The sequence below is a fragment of the Ursus americanus genome, chromosome 3, assembly GCF_024610735.1.
Source record: "Ursus americanus isolate L20-20 chromosome 3, mUrsAme1.1.p, whole genome shotgun sequence".
NCBI lineage: Eukaryota > Metazoa > Chordata > Mammalia > Carnivora > Ursidae > Ursus > Ursus americanus.
The window spans coordinates 9,536,354-9,556,730 of record NC_142129.1 but is presented as its reverse complement, the minus strand read 5'-3'; the positions used below and the strand labels follow the sequence as shown (position 1 = coordinate 9,556,730).

The following is a 20,377-nucleotide window of genomic DNA, read 5'->3' as shown; positions in this document are numbered from 1 at the left end:
CCCCATGACTGGTTTCTTTGGGCTCTTACAAATGGTTGATGACAGTTCTCTCCCGTAGAGTTTTTGCAAGTGTTCATTGACTTTTGACAGTCTGTGGGAATTCGAATAGAAAAGGGGCATTTTGTAACCCATAAGAATGCATTTATTGTATTATTTTATAGGAGGTGAATTTTATAGCACGAGTATGCAGTGTTTCCCCTGTTAGTCATCCATGTGTTTCTTCATTTTCCAGATTGTACCCAATCTGCAGTTCTTACTAGCACAAAACGTTCCTTTAAATCAATAAGAAACAAATCTCTAATAAAGAATGCTGAATCAGGCCCCTTACCGCCATGCTAATTATGCTGTGAACACACAGGACTGTTTACAGTGGGCCTTTCCACGACCTGACCATAACATTAAACTCAGACTCTATTCCAGGAGTAGGCAAGTCTCCATAAAAATTTTATTTATCTTGAAAGGCAAATGCTTATTCACAGCATAACACTGGAAGACATGGTTACTCCTACTTTGCCCTCCCTAAACGTCGTTAGATAGTTAGATGACCAATAATTCTTAACTGTGTCAGTAAAGTCAGTGATAGGATTGTTTCTGCAGACAGATGAGAATCCAAGTATTTTATGTAGACTGGATGGAAGGAACCTGTATGGAGAGGTGTGAGCTGAGGGGCTGAGGGGTGGAGAGAGCTTGAGATTTATTATCAAAACTGTCTAAATGTGAAAAGAAAATCTGGGTCTCTCTAGATATTCGTAATTCTTAGTACTTGCAATGCATCAGATATCCTGAAGTAGTTATCCGTATGCCTGTTTATGTATTACAGTTTTGTGTTTGTGTCTGTTTGTGAGCGTGTTTGCCTGAATGTAGTTTTCCTGGCAGCAGCGTGTGTTTCGTGTACGTGTGCATATGTACGAGTATGAATTAATTACATATTGAAAACATCTGCATTAGCGGCGTCTGCAGTCCCCACTGCTCCAGTCGGGATGTTCAGCTCCGTCACTTGGTGTTAGGACCACTCGGAAGACCTGCCTGTCGGACGCCTGATTGTGGTTCCCGGGGGGCCGGAGCTCCCAGAGCCTGTACCATCTCTATCTGAAGGGGAGGAGAGAAGGGAAAGAGGAGGCATCCGAGCGCAGGGGCTCGGTTTCCTGCACCTGGGTGGGGGACGGCCGGGGTTGGAGCAGGGTTCCAAGATTACACTGCAAATCCCCAACTTCAGCACCGCCTCCCGCCTGGGGAGAGGCGCGCGCCCCCTTGCTCCGCCCCCGCCCCAGCCGATGGACCCGGGCCCGTCGGTGCCTTCTGGCTCCGGCTTCCAGTCGAAGCGAGGGCAGGGCAGAAGGGTTCTGACAGCCAGAGGGGTTCGGTAAGGAGGAGGTGGAGGAGGAGGAGGAGGAGCCGGGGTGGGGACTGGAGGGGGCGAGGAGGGAGGGCTTCCCCGCCTCGCCCGCCGCCGGGGTGTGCAGGCGCTGCTGGCGGCGGTGGCGTCTCCAGCTCTGTCTCCGGCCGCTGCTGCCGCTGTTGCTGCTCGGGAGCCGCGGAGATGCCGCCCCGCGCTGCGCCGCGCTGAGGCCGTGCGTGCGCCCGCCCGCCCGCGGGGCTGCGTGCTGCCGGCGCACCAGCTCTCTGTGTGAGCTGACAGGAGACTGGAAGCCCCTCCGAGTCACGCCGCCCGGCGGCGCGGGGACCGCTCGCCCGCAGTGCCACGGGCAGCACTGCCGTGCCCGGCGCTCTCCCTCCGCTTCTGCATCCCCCGCTCCTCTGATCTGCCTCCACGTCCTGTGGTGAATTTTTTTCTTTTCCCTCCCGAGAGAGAGAGGGCGGGGTAGGTCCCCTCCTCTGCTCCCCCTCCCTTTCCTTCTTGGTTTGAATTTCTTCCCCCTGGCATTTCACTGGCTCCCGGAGCGAGAGGCAGGAGCCGCACGGAGGGAAGAGGAAGGCTGCGCCTCCCCCGCGGCTCCCAGCCCGGCAGAACTGGAGCCTGCAGGGGTGCGGGGAGCAGAGGACGCAGCGGGAGGGGCCCGGCTCTCTCCCGCGCTGAGGACAGCCCACCTCCCCGGGAGAAGCCCACGGAGAGACGCGCGGCGTCTCGGCAACGAGCTTTCGGAGTCCCGCGAGCCGGCAAGTCGAGGATGGTGGTGGCTCCGCGAGCCGGCTGCGGGGCAGCGCTGTCGCTCTGGATTGTCAGCAGCCTCCTCTGCAGAGCCTGGACGGCCCCAGCCACGTCCCGTAAGTAGCCCCCCGCGAGCGCGCGCCGCGCTGGAGCAGTTTCAGTGCCGCATTGAGGGGCCACCCCGGGGTGGCAACTCGGAGGCGCCTTCGCAGTTCTGGCCCCTGGTGTGTGCGGGTGTCTCCGCCGTCACGCACTTACAGCCACTGCAGCACCGAAACTCCAAGCCCGGCGCTCCCGGTGGGGGTGGGGGTGGGGGGAGAGGGCTTTTGAGGCGGGTGATGTTTCTGGAAAGTTGTTCTTGGTCGTGGAGATGCGTCGGCGACTGCTTGGTTAGAGTGATGAGTGTGGGTGACAGCTTCCTAAGAGTTATTCTCACACTTCGGTGTGTTTGTTGTGGAGGGAGTTCATGGCATTTGGCTCAGGTAGGTCAGTGAAAGAAAAGTGAAGACTAGGGCAAAAATAAGTTTCTTATTTTTATTTATGGTTTTAACTTCAATGAGCACAGATTTGGGGATGAAAGAGGAGCACATTTCAAGCAGTTTGGGCACGATGGACTTCTCTCACCCGCCACCCCGTAACAAGTTTATGACCGTTTAGTACTTGCTTCTTGAAATGGAAGACAGTGAATGCAGTATTGTAACTGAAATTGCTTTAATTCTTTGGCAGTTTGATATAATACAGTCTGGGGCTTGGGACAGGCAGGGTAAACCCTCAGTAATGTAGTAATGAACACATTTCTTAAGAGTTCTCAGGAAAACGATGCTGTTCAATATGTCTAAGTCTTTGTGTTTTAGCAAGCTTTTTTAAAAAGAAAAGGTTGCTCAGGTTTTCCAGGGGTTAGCAAGAGTGTAAAGAAATAGAAGATTCTAGCCCATCTTCTGATTTGCTTTGGAGGTGCACAGTGTGCATCTAGAGAGGAAATGCATAATCGCTCCTGTGGTTCAGAAAGAGTTAAACACTAGAGAGATTGCCTATGGGAATCTTAGGATAATATTCATAAGCACATAGTACTTGTTGATGAGAATGAGTTACTTATTAAAGAAGAATCATGGAGATTTTAGTTTGAAAATAAATGTTTTTCATTTAGGAAAAAAAAAAAAAGTTTAGTGTTTTCCAGAATTCATTGTATGTATAATCCTATCTCTGTTTATGAGATCTTGGGATGCTTTGATGCATCTTAACTCGTATGTTAATATTAATGTTCTTATTCCAAGGTGTAAATATTAATAAGAATAACCATTGAAAAAAGGACTTTATAAGTCATGCTAAAGAATCTACTACAAAAAAATGTCATGTGATGAACCAGTATTACAGTTCTGACGTATTTTCCCAAGTCTTGTATTTGCTTCTCTTTTCTTGCAAGATGGGAAGTCACTAAGTGGCAGTTTGTAATGGACTTGAGAAAAATTTTATAGCTTTTTCACAAACGGATTGAACCTCCAAAAAGTGATTTGTTATTAATATATGTATGTTGATTTTATATATTTAAACAGAAATTATGAAGGCACAATGCTCAGTATTAATATTTATGTAAATATATAACTATATCCTGAGAAAAGTAATCTGACGAAATTTCAATTTCCGTTTCAAGATCTGGTCATATAGAACTAACTGCCACTTTTTTTAGAAATTAAATTCATTATAAATTAAATTAATTATATTCACTGTTTAAAGGCCCTCATATCCAGGATTTTTCTTGGGTTTTATATTGCATCTTTCTGTATACTCTAATTATAATGGATCCATCTGAAACATTTGCCGTGTATCAAGAATGAGTGGCATACATGCAGCCACTGGGTTAATGCATTTTAAGAATAGAAAAGTTGTTTCAGAAATATATTCTTAGTTTTTACAACTTAGTTAGAATTTGGTGATGAGGAAGAGCAGAGAATATTACTTTTAAGATAGATAATACTTATGTTTGATTAAGATTTATTTATTTATTAGCTCTTATTCTTTATTGATTAAATATGTAAAATGGCTTAATTAAGATGACTTTTTATTTCATTTGAATTTGAATTGTCTGACTAAAACCCGGTTTCCCTGAATCCTGAAATCAATGAAATAATAAGAATGATGTAGACTTTATTGATTAGAATAAGCTTCACATATTCAGTGCTTTAAAATTAAATTATAATTTTATACTTAATGAAAATGTTTATATTATACTCAACTCTGAAAAAAATGATAGTTATATTCTTAATACTGAAAACACTCAAAAGGAGAAAAAAATGGTAACTACATGAATCTAAGATAATGAACAACTCAACCAGGAGAGGTCATCACAAGACAAAAAGTAGCATGAAAATCTAAAAGTAATGTTTTTATTTGGTACTCATTTTAAAAAATATGATGACTATGCTAAAACTTTCTGTCCCTAGGTAACTTTTTAAGGTATTGGATATTTCTAGAAGATGCAGTTAATATTTTTCATTTGATAACAGTACCATTTTAAAATATATTTGCATCTGGCTTATTTCTTTTTCTCTGTTATTGAAATGTATATAAAAATGGTGTTACTGCTAATAGTATGTTTTTTACAACTGGACTAAAACTAAAGAAGCTCATTTCTGGGAGTAAGTAGAAATAGAATCTAATTGCCTGAGTGCAGATGAGCTGCTGCTGAGCTGATGGAATCATATAACCTCCCTTCTTGTAAATACATACATATAGGACGCATACGTAAAGTTTAAGTAGGAGATTTTACTCTTAGGGAATTGCTTTTATTTGAACATGTTTGAAAGTCACGGACAGTACAGTTCTAAATGATGAGGAGTTTGAGCTGGCATTTAATGAATTTAACTTATTTTTGAAGTATACTAATTTTTGACTTAAACAGTGCTTTTTGATAAAGTTCACTTTACATTATTTTGTATTATTTTGTATACCCATTAAACTATAATTTCACTGACTGTCACATTTGAGAAATGTTTTCAATTGATACTTTCTAACAAATATGTTTATATATATAAAAGCATATATAAACACAAATGTATATAAATATACACACATATATATTTGGTAAAATCCTTTAAATACATATTACATAAGGTATAGATACATTTTATTATTTAATATAGTGTATACATTATATATTTATTACATGTAATGTATGTATACATTTATGTATTTTCTAATGTATCTTTCAAGGAGTTAAAGCAGCTTACAATTTTATAGATAGGTCTTTTTCATGTGCTATTATTTCAAGTAACTAATGCAACAATATCAAAACAATAGTATATTGATCTATTTCTTCTCCAGTTCATATACTCTAAAACATTAGAGGTAGTACATTATTTACTTAAGTAAATTATTACTTAATAATTTAATTCTAAGTGCTGATATTCAGGGAACAGGAATTTTTGCCAAAATTTTCTCCATTAACATTGATATATGGCAAAATTGGCCAAAAAAAGGAATCCCCAAATTCAATTTAGGTTTTTATTGACTTTTATACAGTTATAAACATACAACATATCAGTTTGAGATAAGTAACATCTATGTTGTTTGATGTGCATTATATTTTTAAAATCACATTTCTAATTTTTTTTCTATTCTAATTTGGAGGATATTTCAAGTTCTATAACTTCTTTAAGATTTTAAATCACTTGTCTTAAGTATAAATTCTTCCAGAGTAAATCTTAATAGGTCTTTAAAAGTGAACTAATAAGTCTTCTTGTCTGATGTAAACATAAAGGGAATTTGATATACATCTGCCTGTCTTGCTACTCTTTTTAAGATTTTAAAAGATATTTGTTGAAAATAATGTATAGAATAAGGAGAGATTCTAGGCTCAGAAATTCTTAACTCATCATATCTAGTGTATGATTATCTTAAGAGTATTAAACTTCTTCATGTTTGTGTGGTGACTAATGTTGATGGAATGAAGAAATAAAACATGTAATTTCAAAATTTTCCTTTATCTCATTGACTTAAGAAGTGCTTTCTTTTGTCATTTATTGCTACTTGCAAAGGTAAAGAACAGAGTACATAATTTAAATCTCAAAACTACAATGTTACGGAGATAAAGCAAAAGTCATATTTCTATGTATATCGGTATCTGAAATTGAATGTTGTCAGTATTTCTAGAGAAATACATATCTTAAGATAAGTAGCTCTTAGCAAAATAAGACATTTTTATAATCATCTAATATTTGGCCATTGGAAGAAATTATGTGGGTTTTTTGGTCATTTTAATATGTACAAATAATGATGAAATGATCTTCAAATAGAGAACATTCCAAATGAGAAACTTAAAAGAGAATCTGAACAGAATGATAAGTTCAAATATTGGATCCCCCATCTCCTGGGGTCTGTAGAACTTGTATGTTGTTTTTCTGACCAACTAAAGATGTCGGGACATTGAGGTGCTACCATCTTTCTCCCTCCTAATGTTTCCTTTTACATGGAGCGAAGTCCACTTGTAACATTTTTAGCCTCTATCTCTGCAGTTCACTCATCCCTTCTGTGTAAAGTGGAGGGACTTACCTGCCAGGTGACTTTGGGTTAAGGATCTAGCATAGCTGAGCCCCTCTTCTTCCTTCTGAGCTGCCTGCAAAGGGTATAGGTTCTAGACGTGTAAGAGTAGGCTATGCCTCTGCCTTAATGTGTGTGATAAATGAAAAGCCTAAAGTGTTTCGGTTCTTCCTGTGGCTAGAAAGTTTGTTTAATTGCAGAGTTAAGGTTAATGCATCCCATTGTTGGCACACAGCTAAGCCCTATTCAGCAATTATTGTGTGAAGGGTGATACTTGCTCTCCACCTGTGACTCCTATTCTAATCTAGAACTCAGAAAAGAGAGTGCTATTTATTGTACCCTGTCAAACCCAAAGGTATTAAAATGCCAGTAATAAGCTTATTTGGTATTGAACTAAATGAACATGAGAATATTTTTGCATGTTTTAAAAACCAGCAATGAAATAAGACTCATTTTTCCCTTCGATGTTAAGTTGGAGAGTTGTACTTATTTTAACTATGAACTCCTAGAGCCCCCATTCGTTCATTCACTCATTCATATTTCTATTATTAGTGATATTTATTTTAGAAAGACATTTGGAATACCATTTCTTTACCTACAGTCAATATCATTACCATTTAAAACACATCTTGTTTATTAAGGACTTCAGTGGCTACACATTCAACTGAATCTTACCTATTTATCAGGTGAATTTGACATGCCTTGAGTTGGTAGCTACTTTGTGTCCATGTTCCTTCTGCACAATCACGAAGAGTTAGACATTTGGGTCAGTTATTCTTAAAAAAAAAAAAAGGAGTCATTTGCACTTTGAAAACAAAGTTGATAATTTCCTCAATTGTAAATTTTGATAAAAAGGTTTAATTCATTTTGGGGGTAGACTTTTCATAATAACAGCTTGAAGTAGCTGATTTTTTTATAGCTCTCCAGATTTTAAAACCTCCCATGATAGTAGGAAATCTGGAAATAAAGATGTATTCATTGGCTCTGAGTTTGCTTGCTGAAGATATCATATTTTTGGTATACAGTAAAAGTGCTGAAGGAGTACAGAAGAGCTCCTAAGGGCCATATTCTACATTTTAGTTATGATTTAAGTTTGTTTGAAATATTCTCATGATCATGCATAGAAATATATTCTTTAATGTTTTCGTGTTTAAGAAGGAGGTAAAACTAGTTTCTGGGAATACTTTTACAAGGAAAAATTATCTCCAAACATATATAAGGTTCTCCTTCCCTTTTCAAATACATTCATCCCCTGCTTCATTTGCACTGGAATGGTGGTCTTAGTGGTCTGGGAATATGAATTATAGAAAGTGGCAGTGGAGATGCGACCTTCACACTGTTAGGTTCCCTAAATCTGTGTTGTGTGCTGCGTCTACACTGGAATCAAGTTATATAAAATTTAATTCAATTCAGCAGGGATTTGCTACCTTCTATGTGTTAGATGTCATGTCAAAAAAGTATGTAAAAAGAAAAATTCTGCCTTGACTCCTAATTTTCTACTAACTACTATTACGATGTCAGCTATGTCATTCAATTATAATATCTTTTCAAAGGAATACATGGAAAAAGTAAACATACATGCTGAATTAATAAAACAGCTTATTATGTGGTGAAATACCATGCTTTGCCAAAGGAAATAATACATTTATCACTAAGAATATTCTCATAAAGTAGAAGGTGCTTGTTGTTACTTATAAATCATATGGACTCAAATGGTTATGTTGAATTTGCATAAAACATATGTTGATTAAATTGCATTGCTCTGTTAACTCCTATTACTAGGTAGCCATCTCTTAATGAGAATCAAATTATTAAGCAACCTTATAAGTAAAAATTTACCTTCATATACTTTATATATTTTTTCAGATATTGGGCAAAATATATGAACAGGAGAGCTACATGAAAAAATTTCGGCCTAATTATGTCACATGGCAAAAAGCATATTTTAAGAGTATCATTTATTTAAAAGTTTTCAGTTACACATTAAAAGTGGTCTGTTCTGCATTAAATTACTTAATTGCTAATAAATTTTAGCTCAAAATTTATAGATTTATATAACATATATGAAACATTTTTGGTTGAACCAAAATTAATATGTCTGGAAAATCATGTGTGAATATCAATTTTTCTCAGGTAATTAAATGAATATGCTATTAGGTTAATGATTTTAATGTCAACCGATCTAAAAACATATGGTCCCTTTTTTTTTTCTTTCTGTGTGCCTAGAGGCAAAATATCAAGGCAAATGTTAATCTACCATGGCATTTTTTTCTCAGTGAGTCCGAATATGGCCATAAAATCATATCTTCCTCAACACAATGTGCCAGGTAACTGTGACTATCTCATGAGATTTGATCTATTAAATAAAACTTGATTTTATGCTCCTATATGTATCATCACCAGAAGTTTTCAGCTAACTTTTGTTAGTGCTAAAACACACTCTTCACTTAAATCACTTGATTAATATTCAGTGTTCTCATATGAAAAGAATACTTAGGAGAATTTATACCTGCCTCACAGTAGAATTTTTTGAGATGAAATTTCCAAAAATAAAATTTCATCAAGCCTCATGTGCGTCTGTAGTATACGTGAATTTTATTCAGATACCTTAACCTAAGCTTGTGAGTGTCTCATGACTAGTTTAAAGCAGGTGCTGGTATTGTGTCTTATGTTTTTTTGGCTGTCTGGAGTACAGGATTAAGAATAACCATTTTACTATATCAGTTGACAAGCATAATACTGTGTCCAAGGATATCAATGTGCCATATTGGGTATTTACATTACTTCCGCTATTAAGAATGCAAAACTAAACAGCTTCATTCAGATATTTATATACTGTTGCATTCGTTTGTGTGGAATCTATGTCAGAGACTGGGATCAAAGAGTTTATATATCTTTAATGAACATTTCCTGACTGCGCTCCATAAATTTGTTATAACTCATGTATTCACCACCAATGAATGAGCTTCCTCTTCTAGCACTCCTGGCATCAATAGACATTATTATACTTTAACAATTTTTTGCCCATTGATATGAGTGGTGTTTGTTCAGTGTTGACTTGAGGTCAGGCTCTACTCTTTAGATGCATTAACTCTTTTAGTCCTTAGAACAGGGCTCCAATTGGCAGATAAGAAAAGTGGGCAGGCAGAAAAGTTAAGCAATTTCCCAGGCGGCCGGTATGATCTATCCCTACAGTCTGTGCTCTTGACCATGACGCCACAGGCTGAGTGAGAAATACGGTGCCATTGATTTCCAGTTCTCTGACAAATACTGAGTTTCAGCTTGCATCTAGGCAACATTTTAAGGTTAATTAACTGCTTGTGTAGTTATAGTAAGAAAAACTGGTTATCCTAATGTTTCTCTTTCAATGATAATAACATTAAATAATAATACATCCGATGTCATTTATGTTCTTCCTCGTCATAATAAAGTGATTTTACAACGTAATTCTGTCTTTTGGGTACCGTTAGTGTACATTAATAGTCACATGGTGAAAATATTTCTTTAAAGCTATGTAAAATATTTGTTGAAATGCTTTGTCAGATATGAATAGAAGTTTTTTAAAACTGGTTCTGAGGAAATTTTGCTGTCTGTATGCAGAAGCATAAATATTATTGCCATTACTAAGTTTAAATGATAATACCTGTGTAATCTATAACCATTGTTTTTGTATCAATTTCATATAATGTCTAAACCGTAAAGCTTTTCTTGAGAGTCTTGTTAAAGAGGAACACTTTGACTTTTAACAGCAGTGGGAAAATATTTGTCTCAAAAATATTTGTCATTGTTAATACTTAAATATTTTTTGTATCTATTCCCTGCTCTCATTCCCATCACCACAGCGCTTGTGAAGATTTTTACCATTTCCTCCAGATACGAAGTTAGTAACCTCCCAGAATGCCTCCTTGCTTCCAATCGTTCTCTTCTAGTTGACCATCGATGACACACATCTTGTCATGGTAGCCCACTTCCTTGGTTCTTGCCTGTCCCTTTGATGTGATCTCCCCTGTCCCACCATGTGCATGCCGTGACCTCACCAGATGGAAACCCTGGCAGTTCCTTCTGCACAACACGCTCTTCCCAGTCATGTTTCTCTTATGTCTCCTCACTTCCATTCTCTCCTTCTGGAACACCTTTTCCTATTTCATCTATGCTGATTTAGGGGAAGCTCATTTATGGTCCAAACCTCAGAACTCTGGAGCATATTGGAGATGCCATCACCTCCCTTTGATGATTTAGTCTCATCACAGGTAAAATTCTAGGAAAATAATAAGCAAAAAAAATTTTTTTTTGCTGTCTGGACTGATGAGGAGTCATGACAAATAAGGCAAGTCATCTTCAATTATCTGATGGTAGATGAGAAATTATCCCAAATTAGTAACAATAGAAGAAAGGCAAGAAATCTATTTTGAAAGGATAAAACACAGATACTCACCATCATTTATACATGAATATTAATCGATTGTTTCAAGGGAAATAATGAAGCCGTGCTGTGAAAGCTCTATAATTTCTCCAGCCTTTTTCCTGCATGGCTCTGTTTTGCAGCATTTTCTATACTTCACTTAAGCCGTATCATTGGTCAGACTCCTTAGAAGCCAAGCCTGACTGCCCTTTTCAAAACACGTTGTTTCAAAGAAATACCTGTAATCTGCATGCAAATCAAAGACAGATGTCAACAAAATAATTATTGTGCCTAACAGGTACTTGAAATAGAGTGCTTAAGATGTCAAAAAATCTTATAAATGATAGAGGTAGTTGCAGAGAAAGTTGATAATTATATATATTTAGTGTATAATAATCTTAGCATATTAGTTGATTTTGTCAAAGTTGGTATGGAATGTCAGTGAATTTCATTTTGATTTTTAATATAAGAAAAATATCCTTTGAGAAGTACAAAAATAGGCACTTATATTTTGTTTATACTTTAACTCTCTTCATCCCTACATTAGAAACTTTGTTCGTGCTGTACCTCAACTTTAAAAGATCCCCCAGCCTATGAGATCCTTGCCTTTTCAAAGCCCACCATTCCTGTGAAGGCTGTTCCCAATTTTATATCCTTCACAGTGACTCCCCCTAGCTTTGCCTATTGATAACAGAAGTTACTCCCTTTTCTCTTACCCCATGGTCACAGTGTACATTTTATACTTAGGCTAACAGCTATAAAGGTGTGGTTGTATTAAAGAAACTAGACTTCAGTAATCAGCTTTTCTTGTACCAGGCACTGTACTAGTTACATTGAATTTATTATATAAGATTAGTCTGTTACCTCTCTGCTAGAAAACTCAAAGCATAAGGATGCTCAAAAAATTGAAAGCTCACTGGTTTTGTTTTTTTATATAGTTCTTACTTTTATCAAGTTCTACTGACACAAAATCTACATCCTCATAAATTCTGGCCATTAGCAGTAGTTGGGCTTTTAAGGTAATAAAAGCTCAATATTTACCTGATATTCTACTGCCATAAAATATTTGAAGACAGATATCATAGTATGATTAAATATAATTTTAATATTTAGTCACTGTTTTTATAGATGGCTAATTAATATGTCAAAGATGAATACATCCATTAAGAGGAAAGACTGAACATGAGCAGCATTAAATAAATACAATCTAATTGAATTGAAATTGATTAGTTCTGTAAGATCTGTATATAAATTGCACGTATAGCTAGGTTGTAGCAAAAAGTACATCTATCTTAGTTGTATTTTTATAGCTAAAAGCTATAAATCAGAAGTAATCAGAAGTAATATGATTTTAATAGAATATTAGTTATAATAAGGTTTGTCTGTTAAGTAGGAATCATCATATTATAAGAATACTGCTTTAAAACTGACGTGTCTGTATGAATCAAAACAAAAATGATTATTTCAGAGGACTATCATTCAAAAGGAATGGGGCTATTAAAGTTATTTTAAAGGGTAGTTTGCACCTATTTGCTCAATGTGAAAGGCAACATATTCTTGAATTTATTATCTGTTCTTTGCCCAAAGTATATTAGGAAAGTATTACTGCAATTTGATTAGCTTTCATATCGTGAAAAACGTGGCTTCATGTTATATAATTACTGTACACAATGATTTTAGTTTTACAAAGATTATGTAATCACCCAACATATAAATTTTGGAATTTAAAATGTGTTGTTCCTGCACATTTTTAGATTATACATGGTAAAATTAGAGTAACATATCCACTTTTAAAAAGAGATTTCAGAATCTTGTAAATAAAAATGACATTGTTCTTTTATCAAATTGGCGCCTGTAGAGCCTTTTGTAAAAGGCTCTCAGATCTGCTGTTTGTTCATTTATATGTCTATAATTACAGTATTTAGAGCATCTCATACTGTGTTTGTTTCTACATATTGAACTTTCAGATGACAAATGCACCAGTGCCAAAGACAAACCATGTCAAGTGACAGAGGTTTCTGGCTTCCTGAAGTTGACAACAGTTGTGACAACAGTCGCCTAAGAAATTGTTAAAGATGGACTGTTCACAAGTGTACTAAAGATCAGTATGTTTGGGAAAAATCAGTGACCTAGGTCTGGAGCTTAAATAATTTCTCATTATTTTATTTACCATACCCTTCTATGCTTCCACATAACACATTCAGTCTTCAAAATTTTAGTAGGAAAAAACTGCCATTTAATAATGTGCTTCTGTAAGTCCCACATCCGCCACAAGGTCTCTTAACTCTTATTTCAAAATTATTTTAACTGTACTATTTCACTCTAGTACGTTACCTCAACTCACCCTTTTATTTATTAGGCATGTTAAAACTTAAATTAAAATTATAAATCATCTTCGTCGGTTCAGAAGTAAATTTATCAGCGGGTGATTAAGGTCCTTCCCATTATGACATTTTAGCTGGAATGTAAAGGATAAGAAAGAAGTAGCCAAGAAAAGAGAAGGGGAAGAATGTTCCAACCAGAAGGTGACAGCTTTGCAATTCCGACATTGGCTAAGTTTTGACTTCACTCTGCTGATGAGGTATTAGGTGGTTTTGGAATAAGTCTTTTCTAAAACATGTAGTGAAAAGAAAGTTTTGGAAGAGCAAATGGCACTGCTTAATAGTTTATCAGCAAATAGAAAATAAATCTTTATCAGTTGAAAATATAGACAATAAGTATTTATTGTCTTTAAACACAGAATAATTTATGTTTTACCAGTTTTGTTAAAAATAAGCATTGAGGAAACCTTGCATTCCATGGATGAACTTTACTATGTAGCAAGTTGTCTAGAATAAAAAGTATCTAAATTGCTGCACACAGGCACAGCATTGATTTGGGTGTAGGGTGGGGTTAAGTTTTTCCTAAAAATTGCTATTTTACAGTCTTTAACAGATTTTGGAAAATTTCATTTGTTTCTGTTTTGCTTTGTTTTGTTCCTGTGTAGGTAGGTGTCTTTGATCGTATGAACTAAAAGTAGTTGTAGTCTATTTTGGTTCCAGAATACTATATGTGAGGGTTTTATGCATATGTCTATTTATTATCTGTGGCAGGATGTGTCTAGTTTCAAAGCCCATCTCCATAAACATGTGAAATAAATAGTTCTTTACTATGACTGGGCATCCCATCCTAGAAGCTCCTGAATAAAGACCACTGTAATCTGATGTTCTATAGTCATTACTGAAAGTTAGTTTTATACCGATTACCTGCTGAAATGTATTGACATTCATTTGCTTAAAGTATTAATGATTTTTATTTTTATTTTTTTATTTTTTTAAAGATTTTATGTATTTATTTGACAGATACAGCCAGCGAGAGAGGGAACACAAGCAGGGGGAGTGGGAGAGGAAGAAGCAGGCTCCTAGCGGAGGAGCCTGATGTGGGGCTCGATCCCAGAACGCTGGGATCACGCCCTGAGCCGAAGGCAGACGCTTAACGACTGCGCCACCCAGGCGCCCCAAAGTATTAATGATTTTTAAAAAGAATCTACGTATTCTTTTGGACAAATATCTTGTAATGCTTACGAGCAGAGACTTTGTGTCAAAAAGACTGGGTGTGGTTGTTGGCTCTGTTCCTCAGTGACCTTGGGCAAATTATCTAAGCTTTTGAGACCAGTTTTGTAATATGCAATATGATAAAATCACAGTACCTATATGGAAGGCTTGCCATGAGGATTAAATACAGAATGTGCCATGACTGCCACATGATGGTAGACTAACTTTAGCTAATTAATTAATTTAGTTAATTTAATCTGGGGGGGTAGTTTTTGAATGTATTAAATATTTATTGTACAGATCTATGAATATAATACTAGATAGAGTCAATAAATATTACAAAATCATTTGTAATTGCTTCAGACATTTTTTTTTAAGTTTAAAATTTTAATTCCAGTATAGTTAACATACAGTGTTGGCATGCTTGGGTGGCTCAGTCAGTTAAGCGTCTGCCTTTGGCTCAGGTCATGATCTCAGGATCCTGGGACAGAGTCCTGCATCGGGCTTCTTGCTCAGTGGGGAGCCTGCTTCTCCCTCAGCCTGCTGCTTCCCCAGCTTGTGCTCTCTCTCTCTTTCTCTGACAAATAAATAAAATCTTTTTAAAAAATTAAAAAAACACCCACATACAGTGTTATATTAGTTTCAGATGTACAATATAGTGATTCAGCAGTTCTATACATTACTCAGTGCTCATCATGATAAATTTACTCTTAATCCCCATCACTTCTTTTACCCATTCCACCCACTCACCTCCCCTCTGGTAACCATGAGCTTGTTTTCTACAGTTAAGAGTCTGTTTCTTGGTTTGTCTCTCTCCCTCATTTTTATTCCTTTGTTCATTTGTTCTCTTCCTTAAATTCCACATAAGAGTGAAATCATCTGGTATTGGTCTTTCTCTGGCTGACCTATTTGGCTTAGCATAATACTCTGTCACTCCATCCATGGTACCACAAGTTGCAAGATTTCATTCTTTTCTATGGCAGAATAATATTCCTGTGTGTGTGTGTTTGTACACACATAGCATTTCTTTTTCCATTCATCTGTTGATGGACACTTGGGCTGCTTCCTTAATTCGGCTATTGTAAATAAAGCTGCAGTAAACATGGGGGTGCATATAGCCTTTCAAATTAGTGTTGTATATTCTTTGGGTAAATACCCAGTAGTGTGATTATTGGATCATAGGGTAGCTCTATTTTTAACTTTTTGAGGAACCTCCATACTGTTCTCTAGAGTGGCTGCACCAGTTTGCATTCCCAGTGCAAGAGGGTTCCTTTTTCTCCACATCCTTGCTAACACTTATTGTTTCTTCTGTTGTTGAGTTTAGCCATTCTGACATGTGTGAGGTGATAGCTCATTGTACTTTTGATTTGCATTTCCTGGATGATAAGTGATGTTGAGCATCTTTTCATGTGTCTCTGGGCCATGTGGATGTCTTCTTTGGAGAAATATCTGTTCATGTCTCAGACATTTATTTTATAATGTAGTTGGGAAGCTGAGATTTACATTTGGAACAATTAGCAAAGATAAGACCGGAATAGTATCTAATTTCCACATAATACACATGTAAATGGTCAAAAAATGAGCTAACGATATAGTTCAAATGTATTTAGACTTAATTGAAGGAAGTAATGCATATGTAATCTATATTAACTTAGAATTTTTTGGTTAATGTGTAACAATGTATATACAATGCTGTATTCTATACAGAAAGATGCTAATATCATTTATTTTAAAAGTATGTAAATGTTAAAAGTATGGCAAAGTTATTAGAACAGTATAAAATAATTTATTTAGTGGAGCCTCTCTTACATTGTAATAGGTATTCAATTACCTCACAAATGTTTCTGGAAAACCACAACATTTGCAAATTAGAGAGCTCGTGGGCATGAGGAATATTTCCAAAAGTGTAAACATTTTTACTTTTAACTTTTCAGCCATATGTGCAGATGGTATAAAGCTTGTTTTCTGAAATATGATGGAAAATATAAAAAGAAATTTGACAATTTTTTTCAGTTTTGAGTTTGACTATCCAAATAACTGGAAAGCTGGGAAATCAAACAGTGAATATTATTTTAAGTCCCCGAAAATCAGTGCCCAGGATTGTTGGAGGTTCAGCTGAAAATGTTTATAAACTTTTTTCATTTTATTAATGAAAATATTTGAGTGTCTATTAAAAATAGATCACTGTGGTAAGCTCTGATGATTATAAAAACTTTGAACACAGGGTCTCTGTCCTAAAGAGTTTTATAATCCCTAAGAAGGTTGAAAATATTTATAATGTAAATTTTAATATAAGCAACTTTACCTATAATAAAAGCTATGTGATTTCTATGCAAAGAAGGCCCACGCAAAATTAGCAGTTACATATTGCTACAAAAATAATGAAAGTTTGAATTGTAAATGATAGGATCATAAAAATGATGAAGAAAGTTGGTCACTGGAAAACTATATTCTGAAACATATTCTAGGGCCCTCTCAATGGTTCCTAGTGAATTCTTGTTGTTCTATATTCTGGGGCTCAGAAGACCCCTCAGACTCATGTATTAGACCATGACTGGTCCCTGCTTTGCAGCCAGACTGAGTTGGTCAAAGTGACTTTATTTCTCAGTTCCTGTCTGTGATTGGTAAAGTATGTGTATTATTTATTGTCATAATTTCCTAATTCCTGGCCATGAAGACTTAAAGACTCAGGGTAAGTCAGTGAATTTGCAAAGCATTTATTTCTTCCCCTCCTGAAATTTTGAATATTCTTTTCAGTAAAGGGAGAAGGACTTAAACTTTCACTTTTTCTAAAAGTCTTTCACTTTAGAAAACCTTTTTTTTTTTTTTTAAAGAATCTCCTCTCACAGTTTACCATGCCATAATTTTCTTATTTCATGTGTTCTCTTCTCTCGACTCCCATCCAACAGGAAGATAGATAGGGTGAGGTAGAAGGAAACTTGCTGATACTAGTGAGAGAAATCACTGGTTCTGATCTCTTCAAATAATAAAAATTAGCAGTAAGAAAAAACATTCATGACTCGTTTATATAAAATTTGTTCTTTCTCACAATACCTTGTGATATTAGGCATAAAAAAGTAAATGCTGCTTTCACTCTGAATATTAAATTTATTATTTAATACATTGACACAAAATACACTTAAATCCAAAAGAAATTAAGGACGATTGAACAATAGTAATTCTAAAATATTTTTCAATAAAGTCTAATTTTCAATTGTTTAGGTAGAGCTGGAAATGTTAAATGAACTTGTGTTTTAATATATAGTTATATTGTAGGTATGTGTTTGGAGAAATTTATCTCATTTTTATAATTGTATTATAGTCAATTTGTATTGCTTTAATAATTTTAATATCAAAAAGGAACATATGTTTCATGTAAATGCAAAAAAATACGTAAAAAAAATTTGTTCCTTGACAATATTGTCTACATGGAACATTATTCCAGCCTCATTTAGAAATGTCAGTACTTGGGGCGCCTGGGTGGCACAGCGGTTAAGCGTCTGCCTTCGGCTCAGGGCGTGATCCTGGCGTTATGGGATCGAGCCCCACATCAGGCTCCTCTGTTGTGAGCCTGCTTCTTCCTCTCCCACTCCCCCTGCTTGTGTTCCCTCTCTCACTGGCTGTCTCTATCTCTGTCGAATAAATAAATAAAATCTTAAAAAAAAAAATGTCCATACTAATATTTACAATAATTCAGTGATATTTAGGTTAGAGAATTTTGCTATGAAGAGAAGTAACTTTGATCATTTAACATGTACATGGGTGTTATTGAAACAGCAGGCATTTATAAGAGGCAATTTCCTAAATAAACTATATTTCAAAGTATATTGTTTATCTCTGACTTCAAAGGAAGCAAATAATATTAAGTATAATTATACTTTCACACAACAATATCACATTAATATTGTAATTTATTAGTCACAGTATATTTGTAGTTTTTTTTTTAATGCTACAAGTGGTAATATGCCTCATATTCCTTAAGTACTTTACCTTCGGCATTACTGTGTTCTATACTTCAAAAATTTTCTCATTTTACTAAGTTTTCAGTTAGTTGGATTGCTACATACTTTGGTATGGACAGTGGCTAGGTTTTATTAAACGTATACATTTATAAAATGCTAGAGAGTGTAAGATTATTTCTAATGAAAATATTCCTTGTATTCTTATTACAGTGAGTTTCATGCCAGTTGTTGTTTTTAAGGAATATAGTGTTATAATGAGGTCATTTCAGAATTTAAGTAATATACGACTTCAAACAGAGGGCAATATAGAACTTGCTATATATGTTTTTTTAATACTTTCAGTATATTTGCAGCTTAACTTTTCGGCGTTGACTATACATCAAGGGCTCACTTTCAAGTTTGACATAAAATAAACTATGGCTTGCAAGTGCTAGATGATTATGTATCTATTACAAACCAATACAGTGTCTATAGCTGTATCTCAGATTATAGTCTGTGCAAAAGAATGTTCTTTAGCAGATGATTTGGCCAATGTGGGGCACCTGGGTGGCTCAGTCGGTTAAGTGTCTGCCTTCAGCTCAGGTCAGGATCTCAGGGTCCTGGGATCGAGCCCCACGGTGGGCTCTCTGCTCAGCGGGGAATCTGCTTCTCCCTCTCTCTCCCCACCCTGCTCATTCCTGCTCTCTCTCTCTCTCTCACGCTCAAATAAATAAATAAATCTTTAAAACAACAACAACAACAACAACACTGGCCAAGGAGAGGTTATACATGGATGTCTGTTGGACATTGAGTACTAGTCAATAGTGATCATTACTGGAGCTGGTATTGAGGAATTTGGTGTATACGAAGTAGAAACTTCATAGAGCACACTTCTTACCTGTTAATATGTACATGAGCCATCTGGCAGACTCTGATCCAGTGGATCTGGGTGAGACCTAAGACATGGCATTTCTAAAAAGCTCTCACATAATGCTGATGTGGAGAGTTGTTTGGACCTTACATTGAGTAGGAAGATTTTAAACTTGGAATCTGTACTGAGATGCCATAACAGATGTCTTGCTTATTTTAAATTAATCACACTCTGAATGGGGAAAATTGAAAAAATGTGCAATTGTTATATCAAACTCTTAAAAATATTTTGGGTGCAAATAGAAGGTATGATAATGTACTCTATGATATAGTTTGGGGAAAAACATGCAAAAAGATGTAGATACTGGGCTATAGTTGCATAGTTTTGAACAATTTATATAATCTCTCTAAATTTTAGTTTTGTATTTATAGTATTAGAGAATTGAACTAGATTATCTCTAAAGTCAATTACAGTTTTAAAAGTCTATCATTCTAGTCTCCTAGGCTTTGCAGTCTTAGGACAAAATAGCATCTCTTGCAAACCTCAGTCTTTTTGTTTTGCTCTGTTTTGTTTTTTTAAATCTCTAACAGGATCTTTGGGATAGAGTCTCAAAGGTGTTTCTGAAGTTTAAATAATATTATATATTTAAAGTAGTTAACAAATTGCCTTACCAATAATAAGTGTGCAATTGATATTACTTTTTAGTAATATTATTATGAATTGTAGAAAAATCAAATCCTAGAAAGCAATGTAACCTCTCCAGGACATACGTCTTTCTAGAGATACGCTAAATGATGCTCTAATAACCAAATAGCTATGCAAAGCCAGTCATCATCGTTGACTGTTCACGAAGGGAGAAATACTGCTTGCCTTTCTCTGTTGTAACTGGTAGGATTCTACCAAAATAAACCTAATCCCAATACCAAAATAATCTGGCCTCATGTCTGGTAAAGTGTGTGTGTGCATGCACTCCTTTTTTGTTCT

The 20,377-nt window shown here is 36.0% G+C and overlaps 1 protein-coding gene across 1 annotated transcript in view; it reads left to right on the top strand.

Annotated features, from left to right (window-relative positions):
* Positions 1–1,661: 1,661 nt before the first annotated feature.
* CNTNAP2 (contactin associated protein 2) overlaps positions 1,662–20,377 on the top strand; it is a 1,871,860-nt gene continuing 1,853,144 nt past the window's right edge. The window contains exon 1 of the mRNA XM_045792416.2: positions 1,662–2,226. Coding sequence (XP_045648372.2) covers positions 2,130–2,226 — 97 coding nt within the window. The 5' untranslated portion in view covers positions 1,662–2,129. The remainder of the gene's footprint in view (positions 2,227–20,377) is intronic.